Raw genomic sequence first — 19593 nt, forward strand, 5'->3', positions numbered from 1 at the left:
GCATCTTTATCTGCACTTCCTGCTTCTCCAGTCAATGCAACATTATGCAGTCCTGTTCTTTTTTTAAAACGTTCAAACCAGCCTTTACTGGCAGTGAAATTTTCTTCCGTTTCTGCTTCAATCACTTTTTCTTTTGAAGAACTTGCATGAACATTTTCTTCAATTACTGCTCTACCCAAGTTTTGTAATGTTGACTTTTCCTTTAACATTGCAAAAATACTCAAGGCTTTTGTTTTTATGGTCATTGTGCAGATTGGAATTCTTTTTTTTATTGCAGTCTTCTATCCAAATGGTTAAAAGACGTTCCATCTCAATCATCGTAACACTTCTATTTCTTGTGGTTTGTGTGCATGCTGACAATGAAGCAAGCTTACTTTTTTCCTTATATGCACTGGCTTTACTTAAAATCATCAAAACCGTTGATTCGGGCATTTCAAGATGTCGAGAAATTTGTATTTTACTCTCACCATCTTCAAATCTTTTTATGACTTCAATTTTTTCATCTAACGTTATCAACTTTTCTTTTCTTTTTACCAGAGGCACTATCAGATACACTTTTCCTTTTATCCATAGTTAATAATTACATACTACTATATAAAAAAAATGAATAGAAATTAATGTAATTAATTAGTATACACAGTAATTAATGGCGGGAGATACATGGGAGTCTGCACGTTAACACGCAATGCAAGAACAACTGATCTGCACATAAGTAATAAATGCAGTGCGGCTGGTGTTGTCCTTCAGAGCGCATAATGTTAGAAAATGTTTCAACTGTTGTAATAATACACACTTGAAATAATACATTTCTTTTTATTTTTTTATGGTAGAAAAACAAACTAGCTTCCCACACTGTATCTTGCGTTCGTTTTTGTTTATTTCTCGATGGAGAAGGTATGACGCAATGCAAAATAAACAGTAACTCCCTTTTGTTAACAAAACCGCATGCTCACTAAGAAAACAAGCGATGTGTTTCTATAATGTTCTCTAATGGTATTGTTATGCATACTTTAGCAGTTTATTTACATTTGTAGCTTAGTACTGACTTTTGTAGCATCACCATCTTCAGTTTCTTTAGGCCAAGCCAAAATACTGTGCTAATCGAAATTTTGATTCGTGCTAATCGAAAATTGGTAGCTAAATATAAACCACACTAATAAGGGATTCCTGTACACAAAAAAAGTAATTAAGCTAATTACTTATTTAGCTATTGATGAGCGTTAGCCCCAGACAAGGTGCTTATCATTATGTAAATATGGTAATTATTTTAAGTTTCATAATTATTTGTGGCTTATTTACTACATGTACACAGAGTTGACAGAAATCACGGGATACCTACCTAGTAATGGGTATGCTCATCTTTCACCCGGATAAGGACAGTCACATGGTGAGGCATTTAGCTCACTAGTTCACGAAAGTGTTCCACAGGTATTTCCATCCATGCTTGCTGCATCACTGTCCATAATTCCTTCGCATTCCTGGGTGGAGGATCCAAAGCTCGAATGGACCTTTCCACAGCATCCCAAAGATGCTGCAGAGGGTTCATCTCTGGTGAACGGGGAGGCCATTCCATGATGGTAAAATCTGCGGAATGCTCTTCAAACCATGTTCTAGTCACCACGGCCCTGTTGTGGGGCGCATTCTCCTACTGGAAGAATCCATTACCCTGTGGGTGGACGATGACCATGAAGGGATGCAGATGGTGTGCAAGGATGGACACATAACCTGGACCATTCAGATATGTATCTAGATATACCAGAGGTCCCAACATGTGCCAGTTGAACATGTCCCAGACTATTACCGACCTCCCATCTGCCTGAACAGTTCCTTGTTGACATGAAGGATGCATAGCTTTGTGTGGTTTCTGCTTGATACGCACCCTCCCATCCACTCGAAATAACTGGAAACAGGACTCATCGGACCAGGAGACCAGTCTTCAATTATCCAAGGTCCAGTGCCGATATCCTTTCACCCAGTTGAGGCATAAAGTCCTGTGTCGTGGTGTTAGAAATGGGACTCTGGTGGGTCGGCAGCTGCCATAACCTATCGTGGCTAAAGATTGCCTGATGGTCTTGGTGGAGACATCTTTGGCACCTCTCTCGTTGAAGTCGGCTGTGATTTGTGCCACTGTTGCTCTCTAGTTGACTGAAACAATGAGAGGCAGATGTTGACCGCCACATTCATCCACCACCTTTCTCTGCTCACAGTGCTGTCCACATTGAGATGTTATTTCAGAAATGGCGCATTCTCGAAACACTCTTGATGCTGTCAAACTGGGATAGTGCAATTTCTGTACCACCTCCGTGATAGTGACCCATGCATCGGGCACCCACTATTATCCCTCTCAAAGTCAGTTAACTTACGACGTTTATCCATACTGACATCAAATTACCGTCTACATGATGCAGAGGCGCCTCCGTAGCCAGGTGGGCAGGAGCAGCAGTGCGTAGCACACGCTTCTTGATTAGACCGGGGTTCGAGCCCGTGAGCCACCAAATATGGAGGATGCGGAAAGGTCAGGGATGACCACCGCATATCCCCGGAGCAATATGGCCTTAGTTGCTAATGCTCCTAAAAACCAAACAAACAAACAAACAAACAAACATGATGCAGTGTATCAATATACCTACCAAGCTGTGGGTTCATCCACTAGCAAGAGATGTGACAGTGTCGCATTGCCCAGGAACCAGGTATCTCATGAATTCTGTAGAATCCTGTATTATATGTTGCAGCTGCCCAATATTTAATAAGAAGTATATATATATAATTTTTGAATTTCACGTGCTCTATGGTTTTATATACTGAAAACTGGAAGGGACTAATACTTTCATATTTATGTAGTAGTAGTAGTGGCATGTGATGCAAGAAAGCAAGTGTATGAGCTTATGCAGCATCAGCCAAAAAAAAAAAAAAAACACACACACACACCATTCCCTCCAAATGCCTGCCCAGTTTCTCCTTAAATTTATTTAACCTATCAACTTCCACAACGACAGATGGAAGTTTGTTCCAGCAATTAACCACCTGCTGGCTAAAGGCAAATTTCTGCACATCTATTCTACATCTGTCTTTTTTTAATTTGAATTTATGCCCACTTAGGTTCGTAATCTGAACAAGTGGAAGGATCCCTTCAGAATTCAGCGTGCTCAATCCATTCCAGGCCTTATACAACTCAATCAGATCATTGCGCAGGTGCCTAGTCTCCAGCCGCTGCAATTTGCAGAACTTAAGCCTCTCTTGGTAAGAGGATCCCTTTATTCCCATCACCAATCTTGTTGCCCTTCTCTGTACACGCTCAAGCAAATCTACATCTGTCCTAAAATGAGGCCTCCAGACCTGTACGCAGTACTCAAGGCGTGGCCTGACCATTGCCTTATACAGAGGGACAATCACCTCCTTTTCCTTGCTAGCAAAATTCCTATATATCATTGACAAAACCCCATGACCTGCCCTGGCAGCCTGTTTGCATTGCTCAGAAAACTTCATATCTGACTGCACAATTACTCCCAGGTCTTTTTCATTTGCTACCACCTTAAGTGTAGTACCACACAATTGGTACATTTCTCTGGGGTTACTTCTACCCATATGCAGTACTTTGCATGTGTCAAGGTTAACTTCAGTTGCCACTTACTTAGCTCATCTGCCCAAATTTTCTAGATCCTGTTGCAGTAGCACGCTGCCATTACTGTCATTAACAACCCTACCAACCTTTGTATCATCTGCAAACTTCAACACTAAGCCTGATATACCTTCATCACTATCATTAATAAATATACAAAACAACAGTGGACCGAATCCCGTGGGACTCCACTAATAACATTAGTCCACGAAGAGCAGCACCCATTGATTACCACCCTCTGTCTTCTCCTACTTAACCATCCTTTTATCCATTGTAGCAACTTACCCTTAATACCATTCTGCTCCAATTTGTACAATAGTCTTCCATGCGCAACAGTGTCAAAAGCTTTCCTGAAATCCAAATATATGATATCAAAATTATTTTTTGCATCCAGTTCCTTTGTAACCACATCATAATATCCTATCAAATTTGTCAGACAAGACTTTCCCTTAAAAAACCATGCTGTGTCCGAATTATTGCTACAGTCTTGTCTAGATGATCCTGCAATGCATCTTTAACCAGTGACTCCATTATTTTACCCGGAACAGAAGTTAAACTAACTGGTCTGTAATTACTCGAGTCACCCTTCGATCCCTCTTTGTGAATTGGGGATACATTTGCACATCTCCAGTCCGTGGGGACCTCCCCTGAGTCCAAGGATGCTCTCATAATTATGGCTAAGGGTTTGCTTAGTTGCTTTGCTGTCTCCTTTATATAACTGGATAGATCCCATCCACCCCAGGTGCCTTATGTTTAACTTCAACAATTTCTCCTCCACTTTGCTCTCAGTTATTACAAAATCATTAAGTACCCTGCTACAATTTGATAACCTTCTGCCATTTTCAAACCTTAATAACTCCTCGTGTGTGAATGTAGATGCAAAATACTCATTCAGTTTGTTTGCTATCGGAGCAGGATCATCAACAGTCGAACCATCGATATCAAGTGGACCAATCAGATTCGACCCTTTCCTTTTGGAGTTTATATAAGTAAAGAAATCCTTGCTGTTTTTCTTAGCATCCTTTGCCAAAGATTTCTCGTAATCTGCCTTCGCCTGCCTAACCTCCTTTGTGACCTGATTACAGATTAACTTATATCTGCCATAGGCTTCCGAGTTGCTTGATAATTTATATGCATCCCATGCATTTTTCTTCTCTGTCACGAGTCTCATTAGTTCATTTGATAACCATTTAGGCCTAAACCTTAAACAATATTTCTTAATAGGCGTGAAACTTTTAGTAGCTTCCACAATTAATTCCTTGAATGCTTCCCACTTAGAATTTACTGTTGGTAACATTGTCAGTTGATCCCACTATACAGTATTTAAAAAAAACTGTCTGAGACCACTGTACTCACCTTTACGGAAGCAAAAACCCTTTTCTTTACCCCTGATGGTAATTATATCTTTAAGTAAATCCACATCAGTACACTGTTGATCACTGCCACCTAGTAGTTCCTTTATCTGCAAATTCTTAATACACGAATTATTACTGCTGATAACCAAATCAAGAGTATTATCCTCGCTGGTTGTCTCTCGAACATGCTGTTGCAGAAAACAATCATCCAATAAATCCACAAAAGTCTTAGTAGTGTGTGAGTGCCCAACCCACAAGTTCCAGTCAATATCTGGGAAGTTAAAATCCCCCATTATAAGACATTTTGATTTACTAGCCCACTCTATTTCTCTGTACAATTGTTCATTGTACTCATTCGAGTCATTAGGCCTATAACACAATCCTAATGTTATTTTTGCTTTTGCCGTGCTTATATCACACCAAACTGACTCAACAGTGCACTGTTCATCTATATCAACTGGATGCACTTCTTTTGATTTTGTTTTTCTTAATTAACAGCATGACACCTCCTCCCTTCCTATCCTGTCTATCCTTTCTGTACACATTGTACTCCCCAAATTCCAATTCTGCGTTCCTAATATCAGTGTGACGCCACGTCTCTGATATCCCAACAATATCCACCTTTGATGTCTTGACCAACACTTCAAATTCATCAAATTTATTTACTATACTTCTAGCTTTGGTATACATGCACCTATTCCTATTCATCCTGACACATCCCATATACCCACCTGTTTCACAATGACTGCTATCAGTCCCTGGTATCCCCAGCACCCCTCGCTCCAGGTCGCTACTTATTCTAATAGAAGTTGTGCAAGAATCACCTTCATCTCTGCCTGCAGCTACTTTTAACCTTTTAGTCTGTGAATCCCCCCAAGCTAGCAGTTTCCGACCCACCTAACACTGCCTCGATAGCATCGGCAAATATTCTTGCACCCTTTCTATTTAAGCGTATCCCATCCCTGTAAAAGCAGTCTCTCCTGTTAATAAGCACAGCCCATGCTGAAAAAATGTTTACAACCTTTTTTGCAGTAAGATATTAACAGAAGTTTTGTTTAATTGAAATTTACGTGTCAAAAAATATCTTCTTCGTCTTGGATTTCTCCATTATATCAACAGTTATCCTTGACCTAACTTTTTTTTATATATATTTCAATTTTGTTTCTCCACTCTTCTGTCCTCCCAGTGTCCATTCTTCAATTTCCTCTTTTCCATAGCCACCCTCACTCTCTCCATCCACATACTTCTATGTCTTCCTCTTCTTTTCCTTCTAGGGGATGTCCATTCCATTGCTCTTTTAGGTGGTCTCTCTTTCCCCATTCTCATAACATGTCCATACCTTTCTAATCTTTTTTTTGTTTTATTTTGTCAATGATGTTTATTTGAGCATCCGTTGCTTTTCTTATGTCTTGATTCCTAACTCTCTAATTTAGATCTTCGGGCTGTGTGTCAAAAAAAATATATTTTTTTAAATTCTCAAAGGTTGAATTCAAAAAGCCAAAAACTTTTTTCAGAAATTAAAAAAAAAAAGTTATAAAGGGTAGCATAACTGCATTCCTTAAAATAAATAAATAAATATTCACTTATTGTAAATACAGCACATGGCATATTGTACAGCTTATTGTAAATACAGCACATGGCTAGCGGCAGATAATATGGTACAAAGGAAATAAAATAAAATAATCGAATACATAGCAGATTTCATATAACCATTAACAATGAATAAGAATTATACTTTTGAATTAATAAACAGTTTTACAGAACAGCACATTTGGCTTTCAATTGCAGTTACTGGGTTGAAGCAGGCTGCTGTCTTTATTTCTCTTCATTTTATCGGATATCTGACTCCTGTAGGCTTCAGAGTTGAGTAACCTTCATTGTTGTGATGATTTATGAGGTAAAGGAATGCATTGTGGAATATTCTGTCCATTTGTTTGAGCCTGAGGAGGTTGGATTTGAATTGTTGGTGTGTTGAATTTTCTCTGTTGGAAGCACCTATTATGTTGGCTAAGTTTAGTGAATTGTGTGCAGAAGTAATTAACTTTGCAAGATAAAGAGTCATGGTCACTGCCAAGTTAAATGAATAACCATGAATTTACTTATAAACTAAGGTGGATAGTTTAAAGTACATCCTCTATTATATTCTGACTTAAAATTATATATAAATGAAAAAATAAAACGTTACTGAATTTTATATTTTATTTAGATATTTAAACTACTCTCTTGATAAAGATAAAATTCGTCCACAAGATACGACACTTGTTATTGCTGTTGCAGCCCGTAATCCAGTTGGGCGTCTCTTAACTTGGAGATTTATTCGCAGCAATTGGCCAAAACTTCTAGAAATGTAAGTCATCTTATTTACATTTTTAAGTTTAGTTGTGCAATAACTTTCATATGTAATATATACAGTGGTTATAATTGAAATTTTCAGAATGACAAAGTGCAAAATTGAAGGTAAAATAAGTTTCTTATTTCTTTATGATTGTTAACATTCTTGATGTTATATATTTTTAGTCTTATGGAATTCAGGTACAATAGAAATACAGGCAGTCCCTGCCTGACTTGAAAAAAAAAAAAAAGTCAACCTGCAGACTTGCACTTGCATTAAAAGTTTTTAAAAAAAATTCCAAAATTGCACATATGTAACTCATATGAGCCATCAGTTTGACTCCAAACAAGTTTCAGCATCTGCACAAATGGTCTGGTGATCAGATGCAGTGTCTCCCTAATCTCTTCTGCTTTATATGTAAAATTTTGAAAGTTATAAAATTTCTAAGCCATGAAACTTCTGTTTCAATAGATGGCATCACTGTCCTGACATTATTTGTATGCAGTCAGTCAACATACATTGCTAACCATTGAATTTGGTTCTTTTATATTATATAAAATTTGTGCTCTTTGTATCACCACTATGCCTGGAAAGTGAAAAATGAATGAACAGAATGATTGTGCATATAAAGAAAGCACACTATAACCATGGAGGAAAAAATGAAATATAATAAAATGTTATGATAATGGATAAAAAATATTGGAAATTGCTCAGAATTTTGGCATGAAACGTGCATGCCACAATGCATTTGCAAAGCCTGCTAACCTCGCCACTCACCTTAATATTATGAAGGTTATTTCTAGACTAATATTCCCTCACCAGAGCTTTCACCAAATTTAGCCAATTGTTATTGAGACTTAAAGCCTTTTCCTGAATTAACTTAATGCATATCAACATGCATTTCTTATTCTGATCTTCCAAACACAAAATTTGTTTTTCCATCTGATCCATTACTCTACCTCATCTCTTTGTAATAGATTTCATAGTGCAGATACTTTAGCATTAACATTAGCATTAGTAGAGGCATTTGATGCAAGAAAGAAAGCTTATGCAGCATCAGCCCAAAAATAAAAATAAATAAATAAAAAATAACCACTTCCACTTCACCCCTCTGTTCGTTCGAAATACCTGTCCAGCTCAGCCTTAAACTTATTTAGGCTATCAACTTCCACGACAAGAGATGGGAGTCTATTCCACCAACCAACCACCCGCTGGCTAAAGGCAAATTTCCGCACATCTATCCTACATCTGTCTTTTCTCAATTTGAATTTATGCCCTCTCAGGTGATTATTCTGAGCAAGAAGAAGAATCCCATCAGCATTGAGCATGCTCGAACCATTCAAGGCTTTATACACCTCTATCAGATCACCTCGCCGGTGCCTAGTCTCCAGACACTGTAATTTGCAAAACTTAAGCCTTTCTTCTTAAGAGCACCCCCTTTGTTCCATTCACTAATCTTGTTGCCCTTCTCTGTACTCGTTCCAGCAGCTCTACATTCTTCTTGAAATGAGGCCTGCAGACCTGTATACAGTACTCTAGGTGTGGTCTGAACATTGCCTTATACAAGGGAATAATCACCTCCTTATCCCTGCTAGAAAAATTCTTATATATCATTGACAATACACCATGAGCTACTCTTGCAGCCCGTCTGCACTGCTCAGAAAACTTCATATCTGCCTGCACAACCATCCCCAGGTCCCTTTCATTCTCTACCACTGTCAGTGTAGTACCACAGAGTTGATACGTTGCTCTGGGGTTCTGTTTCCCATATGTAGTACTTTACATTTGTCAATGTTAAACTTCATTTGCCACCTCTCAGCCCATCTGCTCAACTTTTCTAGATCCTGTTGCAGCAGTGTACTGTCATTAACAACTCTGCCAACCTTCGTATCATCTGCAAACTTGGACATTAAGCCTGATATACCATCATCAATATCATTTATAAATACAGAAAACAACAATGGATCCAACACTGAACCCTGAGGGACTCCACTAATAACATTAGTCCATGATGAGCAGTGTCTATTGATTACCACTCTCTGTCTTCTCCCCCTCAACCATCCCTTTATCCATAGCAGCAATTTGCCTCCAATGCCACACTGCTCCAATTTATGCAGCAGTCTTCCACGTGCAACAGTATCAAAAGCCTTTCTAAGATCCAAGTATATAATATCGAAGTTATTCCCTGCATCCAGTTCTTTTGTGACTGCATCATAGTATCCAATCAAATTGGTCAGGCAAGACTTCCCCTTAACAAAACCGTGCTGTGTCTGAGCTATAACTGAAGTCTTGTCTAGATGATCCGGCAGTGCTTCTTTAACCAGTGCCTCCATTAATTTTTCAGGAACAGAAGTTAAACTAACAGGTCTATAATTACTTGTGTTGCCCTTTGATCCTCCTTTGTGAATTGGGGTCACATTTGCACATCTCCAGTCCATGGGTACTTCCCCTGAGTCCAAGGAAGCTCTCATAATTATGACTAAGGGTTTGCTTACTTCCTTTGCTGCCTCCTTTAATATAACTAGATAGATCCCATCCACCCCAGGTGCCTTTCTTGTATTTATTTTCAACAATTTCTCCTCTACTTTACTCTCAGTTATTACAAGATTCTCTAGCTTACTGCCAGAGTTGAATACACCTCTGGCATTCCCCTCGCTGAATAACTCCTCATGTGTGAATGTCGATGCAAAATATTCATTCAATTTGTTAGCTACCTGAGCAGGATCATCAACAGTTAACCCATCGATATCAAGTGGACCAATCCGATTCAGCCCCTTCCTTCTAGAATTTACATAAGTAAAGAACTCCTTGCTGTTTTTCTTTGCATCCCTTGCCAAAGATTTCTCATAATCTGCCTTCGCCTGCCTAACCTCCTTTGTAACTTGGTTACAGATCAACTTGTATCTATCATAGGCTTCTGTGTCATGTGTTAATTTGTATGTATTCCATCCATTTTTCTTCTCAGCCATGTCTCATTAGTTCATCTGACATCCACTTAGGCCTAAACCTTGAACAATATTTCTTAGTTGGTATGTAAAGCCTAGTAGCTTCCAAGATAAGTTCTTTGAATGCTTCCCATTTTGAATTTGCTGTTGGTAACATCATCAGTTGGTTCCACTGTATAGAATTTAAATACTGTCTCAGTCCATCGTAGTCGCCTTTACGAAAGCAATAAGCCTTCCCTTTACCCCTAATGGTAGTTACCTCTTTGAGTAAATCCCACTTCAGCACACTGTGATCACTGCCACCTAGTGGTTCATTTACCTGCAGATTCTTAATGCATGAAGAATCACTACTCATAATCAAATCAAGAGTATTACTCCCTCTAGTTGCCTCCCGAACATGCTGATGTAGAAAACAATCATCCAATAAATCCACAAAAGTCTTGCTAGTGTGTGAGTGACCAGCCCCCAAATTCCAGTCAATATCTGGGAAATTAAAATCCCCCATTATAAGACTCTCTGATTTACTGGCCCACTCTATTTCCCCGTACAGTTTCTTATTATACTCATCAGAGTCATTAGGCCTATAGCACACTCCTATTCTCAATTTTGATCTCCCAATGCTTATGTCACACCAAACTGACTCGACACTGCACTGTCCAGCAATGTCGACTGGCTTCACTTCCTTGGATTTTATGTATATGTTTCATAATTTGTCCTTTGTTCTTAATGACTGTTGATAGTTCATAATTAAACATCACTCATCTTCAAGCTACACCAATTCCAACAAAAAAAAAAAAAATTGCTAATATTAAGATAATAAACAGTTTATTTATAGTATAACATATTAAATAGAGTGTAATATATTACACTCTAACTTTAATATGTTAAAAGATGCTAAGAAAAACAGCAAGGATTTCTTTACTTATATAAACTCTAAAAGGAAGGGGATGAATCTGATTGGTCCACTTGATATCGATGGTTCGACTGTTGATGATCCTGCTCCGATAGCAAACAAACTGAATGAGTGTTTTGCATCTACATTCACACATGAGGAATTATTAAGGTTTGAAAATGGCAGAAGGTTATCAAATTGTAGCAGGATACTTAATGATTTTAGAATAACTGAAAGCAAAGTGGAGGAAAAATTGTTGAAGTTAAACATAAGAAAAGCACCTGGGGTGGATGGGATCTATCCAGTTATATTAAAGGAGACGGCAAAGCAACTAAGCAAACCCTTAGCCATAATTATGAGAGCGTCTTTGGACTCAGGGGAAGTTCCCACAGACTGGAGATGTGCAAATGTATACCCAATTCACAAAGGGGAATCAAAGAGTGACACGTGTAATTACAGACCAGTTAGTTTAACTTCTGTTCCGGGTAAAATAATGGAGTCACTGGTTAAAGATGCATGGCAGGATCATCTAGACAAGACTGCAGCAATAATTCAAACACAGCATGGGTTTGTTAAGGGAAAGTTTTGTCTGACAAATTTGATAGGATATTATGATGTGGTTACAAAGGAACTGGATGCAAAAAATAATTTCCCCCATATCATATATCATATCATATCATATATTGATATCATATATTTGGATTTCAGGAAAGATTTTGACACTGTTGCGCATGGAAGACTATTGTACAAATTGGAGCAGAATGGTATTAAGGGTAAGTTGCTACAATGGATAAAAGGATGGTTAAGTGGGAGAAGACAGAGGGTGGAAATCAATGGGTGGTGCTCTTCGTGGACTAATGTTATTAGTGGATCCCACCGGGTTCGGTGTTAGGTCCACTGTTGTTTTGTATATTTATCAATGATATTGATGAAGGTCATCATCATCATCAGCCATTTTCAATCCACTGCAGGATGAAGGCCTCTCCAGCAACTTTCCAGTTCCTTCTGTTTTGAGCACTGGCCATCCATTTACTACTCAAAAACTCATGAATTTCATCTATCCATCTCCGCCTTTGTCTTCCAGGTTTTCTTCTAGCTCCTCTTGGGTGCCATTCTGTTATTTTCTTAGTCCATCTGTCATCATGTCTTCGAGCTATGTGTCCTGCCCAGGACCATTTTAGTTCTTTAGTTTTGATAAGAATGTCCTTTACTTGAGTTTGCTGCCTAATCCATGTGTTTCTCTTCTTATCTAACAGTCTGATTCCCAATATAATTCGTTCCATTCTTCGCTGTGTAGTTCTTAGCTTCTCTTCCATTCTTTTGGTGAGTGCCCAAGTTTCACTTCCATAAGTCATGGTGGGGAGTATACATTGATTCATTATTTTACGTTTCAGACAAACTGGGATATTGCTCTTCAGTATGTGACTATATTTCCTGAATGCTATCCATCCAAAATTTATTCTTCTCTTGACTTCCAGCCATTTATCATTATTACAGCTAATAACTTGTCCCAGATAAGTATATGACTCCACCTTTTCAATTACTGCTCCTTCAATCATTATTTCCCTTTCCGTGGCATACTTGTTCATCATTACTTTTGTTTTAGCCATATTCATCTTTAGTCCAAAATCCTTACTAACTGTGCATAACTGATTAAGATTTTCCTCTAATTCTTTGGGATCGTGGCTTATGACCACAATGTCATCTGCAAATCGTAAATGGTTTAGGTACTCTCCGTTCACATTGACTCCTTTCTGCGACCAGTCTAATCTTCTGAAAGCTTCCTCAAGGGCAGCAGTAAACAGCTTCGGAGATATTGTGTCTCCTTGTCGAAGGTATATCAGGCTTAATGTCGAAGTTTTCAGATGATACAAAGGTTGGCAGGGTTGTTAATGATAGTAATGGCAGTGTGCTACTGCAACATGAAGGTATATCAGGCTTAATGTCGAAGTTTTCAGATGATACAAAGGTTGGCAGGGTTGTTAATGATAGTAATGGCAGTGTGCTACTGCAACAGGATCTAGATAATTTGGGCAGATGGGCTAAGAAGTGGCAACTGAAGTTTAAAATTGACAAATGCAAAGTACTGCATATGGGTAGAAGTAACCCCAGAGAAACATACCAACTGTGTGGTACTACACTTAAGGTGGTAGAAAATGAAAAAGACCTTGGAGTAATTGTGCAGTCAGATATGAAGTTTTCTGAGCAATGCAGACAGGCTGTCAGGGCAGGTCATGGGGTTTTGTCAATGATATATAGGAATTTTGCTAGCAGGGAAAAGGAGGTGATTATCCCTCTGTATAAGGCAATGGTCAGGCCACGCCTTGAGTACTGCGTACAGGTCTGGAGGCCTCATTTTAGGAAGGATGTAGATTTACTTGAGCGTGTACAGAGAAGGGCAACAAGATTGGTGAGGGGAATGAAGGGATCCTCTTACCAAGAGAGGCTTAAGTTCTGCAAATTGCAATGGCTGGAGACTAGGCACCTGCGCGGTGATCTGATTGAGGTATATAAGGCCTTGAATGGGTTGAGCACGCTGAATTCTGATGGGATCCTTCCACTTGTTCAGATTACGAACCTAAGGGGGTATAAATTCAAATTAAGAAAAGACAGATGTAGAATAGATGTGAGGAAATCTGCCTTTAGCCAGCGGGTGGTTAATTGCTGGAACAAACTTCCATCTGTCGTTGTGGAAGTTCATAGGTTGAATAAATTTAAGGAGGAACTGGATAGGCATTTGGAGGCAATGTTGTGATTTTTTTTTTTTTTTTTTTTTTTTTGTCTGATGCTGCATAAGCTCATACACTTGCTTTCTTGCATCACATGCCACTGCTACCAAATTGGAATTCATGGCAAGAAATGGTACTTTCCTGTACTCTGTTATGTGATAAATGTGTTAACAATGTCTGGCTTTTGCTCGGGAAGGAGGAGGATATGAGGAAGATATGCTAGCCTTTACTAGGTCAATTGTGCAATGCTGGCCTAAGATATGGAAATACACCAAAAAATCCACTAAAGCAACGTCTATTGAGTATAAGTGCCATGAATACAGAGAGCTATAACAAAGTGAATCATGACATTGTTAGCATTAGCATTAGTAGAGGCATTTGATGCAAGAAAGCAAGCTTATGCAGCATCAGCCAAAAAAAAAAAATAAAGTAAAATAAATAAATAAAAAATAACCACTTTCACTTCACTCCTCTGTTCGTTCGAAATACCTGTCCAGCTGAGCCTTAAACTTATTTAGCCTATCAACTTCCACGACAAGGGATGGAAGTCTGTTCCACCAACCAACCACCCGCTGGCTAAAGGCAAATTTCTGCACGTCTATCCTATATCTGTCTTTCCTCAATTTGAATTTATGCCCTCTCAGGTGATTATTCTGAGCAAGAGGGAGAATCCCATCAGCATTGAGCATGCTCAAACCATTCAAGACTTTATACACCTCTATCAGATCACCTCACTGGTGCCTAGTCTCCAGATGCTGTAATTTGCAAAACTTAAGCCTTTCTTCGTAAGAGCACCCCTTTGTTCCATTCACTACTCTTGTTGCCCAAAAGTGAAGTTGTTGAAAGTGAACCAAAAATAAAATGAAGATGCAAGAAATATAAATAGTCAAACTATATATATTTGCAAGAAATGTAATGTTCCTTTGCATTTGAAATGTTCTGTTGCATACCGCAAAAATTAGGATTAGGATTATTGTGTTTGTTCAGTTTTTAGTTTATACATTTATTTTTTCAGTAAAAATATGAAACACCCAGTTTTCTTTTCTATTTCCATCGTAAGTAACACAATGTGGAATTCTGGAGTAGGCACAGTGTGCTCAATATTGCATTCACGTAATAACAGTTCAATGCTGTATGCCCAGTGTTGCGTTCGCACAAGAAATTTTGGGATAGGCTTAAAAAATAATTTTTGATGCCAGTTTTGATCTATTTACATTGTAATTCATAATATATTAAAGTTTCAAGTGTTTACAACTACCTTCATTATTTCTAGGCATAAATGGATTAATGATTGGTTTATTCACAGTGAAAAACAACCTGGTTGAAGAGAAATGAATAACTTGTGTGAGCAGATGATCATAATATTGCTCATAATTGGTACAGACTCACTGAGTTTAGGCAACCAGAATGAGGTACTGAGATGGATGTCAGAGAATTCCTTTTGTATAATGTATAATTATCTCATTTGGGTCAACCTCTTTAGTTGTGGAATATGTTTTGGTTATGTCTGTAGATGCAGCCTTTTAGATAATTCCCACAACCAGTTTTTTTTTTTTTTTTTGGTAGTTGTTGGTGCATAGGCTTCTGTAGCCATAATGCACCTACCAAGGTTTTTGCAGTACTTTGATCCAAGCCCGAGGCGGGAATCGAACCCGCGACCTTTGGGTTGCCAGGCAGGCACTTTACCCACCCGGCTAGCCCGGTCGGCTAACCCACAACCAGTAATCAGCAGGGTTCAGAGCTGAACTCTGAGGTGTCCACTTTGTTTCCAATGTTCTACTGATGTTTCTTACACCAGAATGTTCTATAATAGTACAGTAACTCACCAGTGAGCTCTGATTAACACCTTTCATACAACCCTACAGCAAATAATTGACTTATTAGCATCCCTAAAGGAGAATAAAATGGATAAGGCTTTTCTTGATTGTAGGGCATGTAGGAACCCTTGCCAATGAATAAGAAGATCAAGCTACTACCACACCACCTAAACTTGATATCCTATACCAGTATTTCCCAAACCGTGTTCCATGAGACATGAACAAGTGTTCTGTGAAAAATCATAATTAATAATTAAAAAAATAAAATAAATAAATTTTGCATATTTTTAGTGTACACCACTTTTGTATCATTATAATTTTTAACATTATTTTTTTTTTGGTTATTAATATACTGGCATAGACTAATAAATAGACTGCAGAACACTTTATTTTGGCAGGCTTTTGCATAGAGGTAATGACATCTACGAAAAAGTAGCAATGTAGTGATCTAATATGCCATTCATATACGATTTAGCCTGGAGTACAAGGGTTGAAGGGGAGGGAGAAGTGAACCAATATCATAACTAAACTCACTTCCTTGTATAAATTTTTTTGGTAATTATCAGTATTTCGAAATATTATTATTAAAATAAATGACCATGGATTTTTGGTTGAAAAAAGGAACTTTAAAACGAGAAGCAAGTACTTCTAATATTGAAACTGGATCGACGAAAATGAACACAATATTGTTGCACTTCAAAGTGAGAATTTCAATTCCTTCAAAAAACAGGAACCAAAAATCTGAAGGAAAAAAACAGGAATCAACTAATAAAAGACCAAAACGAAAGTATGATAACAGTATGATGACAGACCAAAAGTATGATGACAGTTATTTGAATTTTGGCTTTACGTTTTGGAAATAAAGATACTCCTGATGCACAGTGCATCGTATGTAATAAAATATTAGCAAACAGTTCTTTGGCTCCCGCTAAACTTGTTTCATAAGTGAGATGAAAAGTGTTCCGTGACTAAAAAAGTTTGGGAAACACTGTCCTATACAAAGATCATACACAAATAATCCAGAACAAAAGCTTACAACAGTGGCAGCAAGACTGGCAGTGGCTGGATAAAAATAATCTCCAAAAAGTATCAAACCTATCCTCCAGTCTCTCATGGCAGTTTTTCCCAATATGGGAAAAACTGTCACGAAAATGTTGTTCTGGCACACATGCAGACTGAACTGAAGAATGCCACTTATGCTTATCCCTAAGAACATTATATATATATATATAATCCAGCGAAAAAATTCATTATAGAGAAATTTCGTTATACAGAGAATATCTTTTTTTATTAGAAATTGTTATCTAATTAGAAAATGAAAACGAATCTACATTTATTTTTAATGTATTTTATTTCAAAAACATACTTATTTAAATTATGTTTACACAATTTTCGGCGGTAAGTATTACAAATTAAAAAAAATCTAATTTTCATTTGCACAGTACAATTAAAAAATTGTCCGATTCTCAAAGAAAACCTCACATTTGTTCAGAGCATTAAAAACATTAACAGGAACATTTTCACAAAACTGTAGACCCATACGAACCATTTTAAAAGCGTTAATCATTTCTTCGCAAGTTGGCTTTTCTACAGGTTGTTCTGATGCGTCTTCATCATCATTGTTAATTTCTTCGTGATCATGGTCACGTCTAACACTGTTCAGCAGTATTTCATCTTCATTTGGATGTTCTATAGTCAGATCTTGATCTACATAAACATAACTATCCGGTGTTATTTCATTTTCGATGTTTCCGGATGATTCTAATAATGTCCAAAAGTTTTTCAGTCGTGAAAGGGGTAGTTCATCTTGTTCGTCCAGTTGTTGTTCGACTTCTGTATTCAACACAAATCCCGCTTTCAAAAAACAATTTTGAATAGTGTATTCAGTGATATCGTTTGTCCAAACTTTTGCCAGTTCGGAGATGCAATCTCTAAGGTTAATTGTAACCTCCAAGTTTCTATTTTCTGATAACGCATTGACAATATTATTCTCTTTCAATAATGAAATTTAAAATTTTTAATAATGCCTTGGTCCACTGGCTGGAGTTTTGACGTTACGTTTGGTGGTAAAAACAACAACTTCGCACTTTTAAGTTTGGCAGAAATACTGGCAGGATGTGCCGGACAGTTGTCAGTTACCAACACAATTTTCCTTTTTTCATACGCTTGTCTAGTTTTAATATCCATTCTTCAAAAATATCACTTGTCATTCATGCTTTTTTATTAAAGGTGTAGTCAACTTCCAAAGATTTTGTGCCTCTAAAACATCTTGGGTTTTTGATATTCCGATGACTAAAAGTCTTAATTTTTCACTTCCTGTCATATTTGCTCCAACTAGCACAGTGATTCTTTCTTTGCTTTGTTTTCCGCCAAATCATTTATCATCCTTAAAAGCAAGTGTTTCTTCGGTAAACATTTAAAGAATAAACCCATTTTGTCAGCATTAAAAACATCCTTACGCTCATATTCTTCCAAAATCTTGTTCCTCCAACTGTTGCAATCTTCTTCTCTTACATTAACACTTTCTCCACAAATAACCTTTTCCACAATTCTGTGGCACTTCTTAAATTTATCTAGCCACCCAATGCTTGCATTAAATTCTGTATGTCCAAGGGACTGTGCAAATTTCAGAGCTTGTTGTTTAATTATTAGGCCCGATATTGGTATATTCTTTTCACGTATCATTTGCACCCATTTTAGAACAGCTTTATCAACATCTTCATATATACACACCTCAATTCGCTTCTTGTCTGCTGCTCCTTCCATTGCATTTAAAATTGATTCTCGATTTTTTTAAAATCGTAGATAAATTGCTTGCAGGTATGCCCTATTTCTCCGCAACATCTTTTTTCTTGAAACACTGGTCAATATCATGAAGAATCTTTACTTTATCATTAATACTTAAACACTTTCTCTTCGACATTGTTTGTGCAATTGTAAAAATCACTGGACTGCAGCTCTTGCCGATACATACACCGCAAACTTCGCTGCGCTGGCCATATAGTGAATTGTTAGTACCGCCTACTCAATGACGTTCGTTTTCCAATTCAAAGTATCACGTGACCTTTCCTATCAATCACTTTAAAGAAATATACGACTGTGAATTTCTTTTATTCTGCTTTCATTCATATGTACACGAAAGAAAATTTATGATAAATGTATGCTGTATGTTACTTTTCTGAAAAAAAAATACAAGAGCATATAGCCTATGTGATTGATGACGAACGAAATAAAAAAAAAAAAAAAAATTCATGAAAATCATCTACTGGGAGTCCAGTTAGATGAGAATGGACATATCATATAATGATTGACAGTAAGGTCACGTGGTACAGTTGAGGTGAGAAGCGAATGTCACTCAGTAGGCATTACTAAAAACCGACTATGGTAGCATTCTATGTATTGCCGCCGCAGCACGCTAAATGTTTACCGCAGTGAATTTCGTTTTCCCCTGAGCCAACATCAATTTACAAATCTACCCTGTTTATTGCAAAGTTTACGACCACTTTTAAGAAAACCCATTTGGTTTAATAACTGTAACAAAAATGAAACAAAGATCCTCCTACGGGCATCACAAGTGTTCACTAAAAGGATGATTATTTAATTCCAGATGCTAAATAGCAATTTCGGAAGGAAGGAGGCAGTATATGCTTTTCGTGGACTAATGTTATTAGTGGAGTCCCACAGGGTTCGGTGTTGGGTCCACTGTTGTTTTGTATATTTATCAATGATATTGATGAAGGTATATCAGGCTAAATGTCGAAGTTTGCAGATGATACAAAGGTTGGCAGTGTGCTACTGCAACAGGATCTAGATAATTTGGACAGATGGGCTAAGAAGTGGCAACTGAAGTTTAACCTTGACAAATGCAAAGTACTGCATATGGGTAGAAGTAACCCCAGAGAAA

General features: G+C 37.6%; 1 protein-coding gene across 1 annotated transcript in view; it reads left to right on the forward strand.

The window, feature by feature from the left end:
• Positions 1-19593, forward strand: part of LOC150075161 (glutamyl aminopeptidase-like) — a 262165-nt gene that overhangs the window by 214146 nt on the left and 28426 nt on the right. Inside the window, exon 16 of the mRNA XM_090388277.1 lies at positions 7181-7321. Coding sequence (XP_090244403.1) covers positions 7181-7321 — 141 coding nt within the window. The remainder of the gene's footprint in view (positions 1-7180; positions 7322-19593) is intronic.

This window comes from Mastigoproctus giganteus, chromosome 14 (assembly GCF_048544385.1).
Source record: "Mastigoproctus giganteus isolate SK-2022 chromosome 14, ASM4854438v1, whole genome shotgun sequence".
Classification (NCBI taxonomy): Eukaryota; Metazoa; Arthropoda; class Arachnida; order Uropygi; family Thelyphonidae; genus Mastigoproctus; species Mastigoproctus giganteus.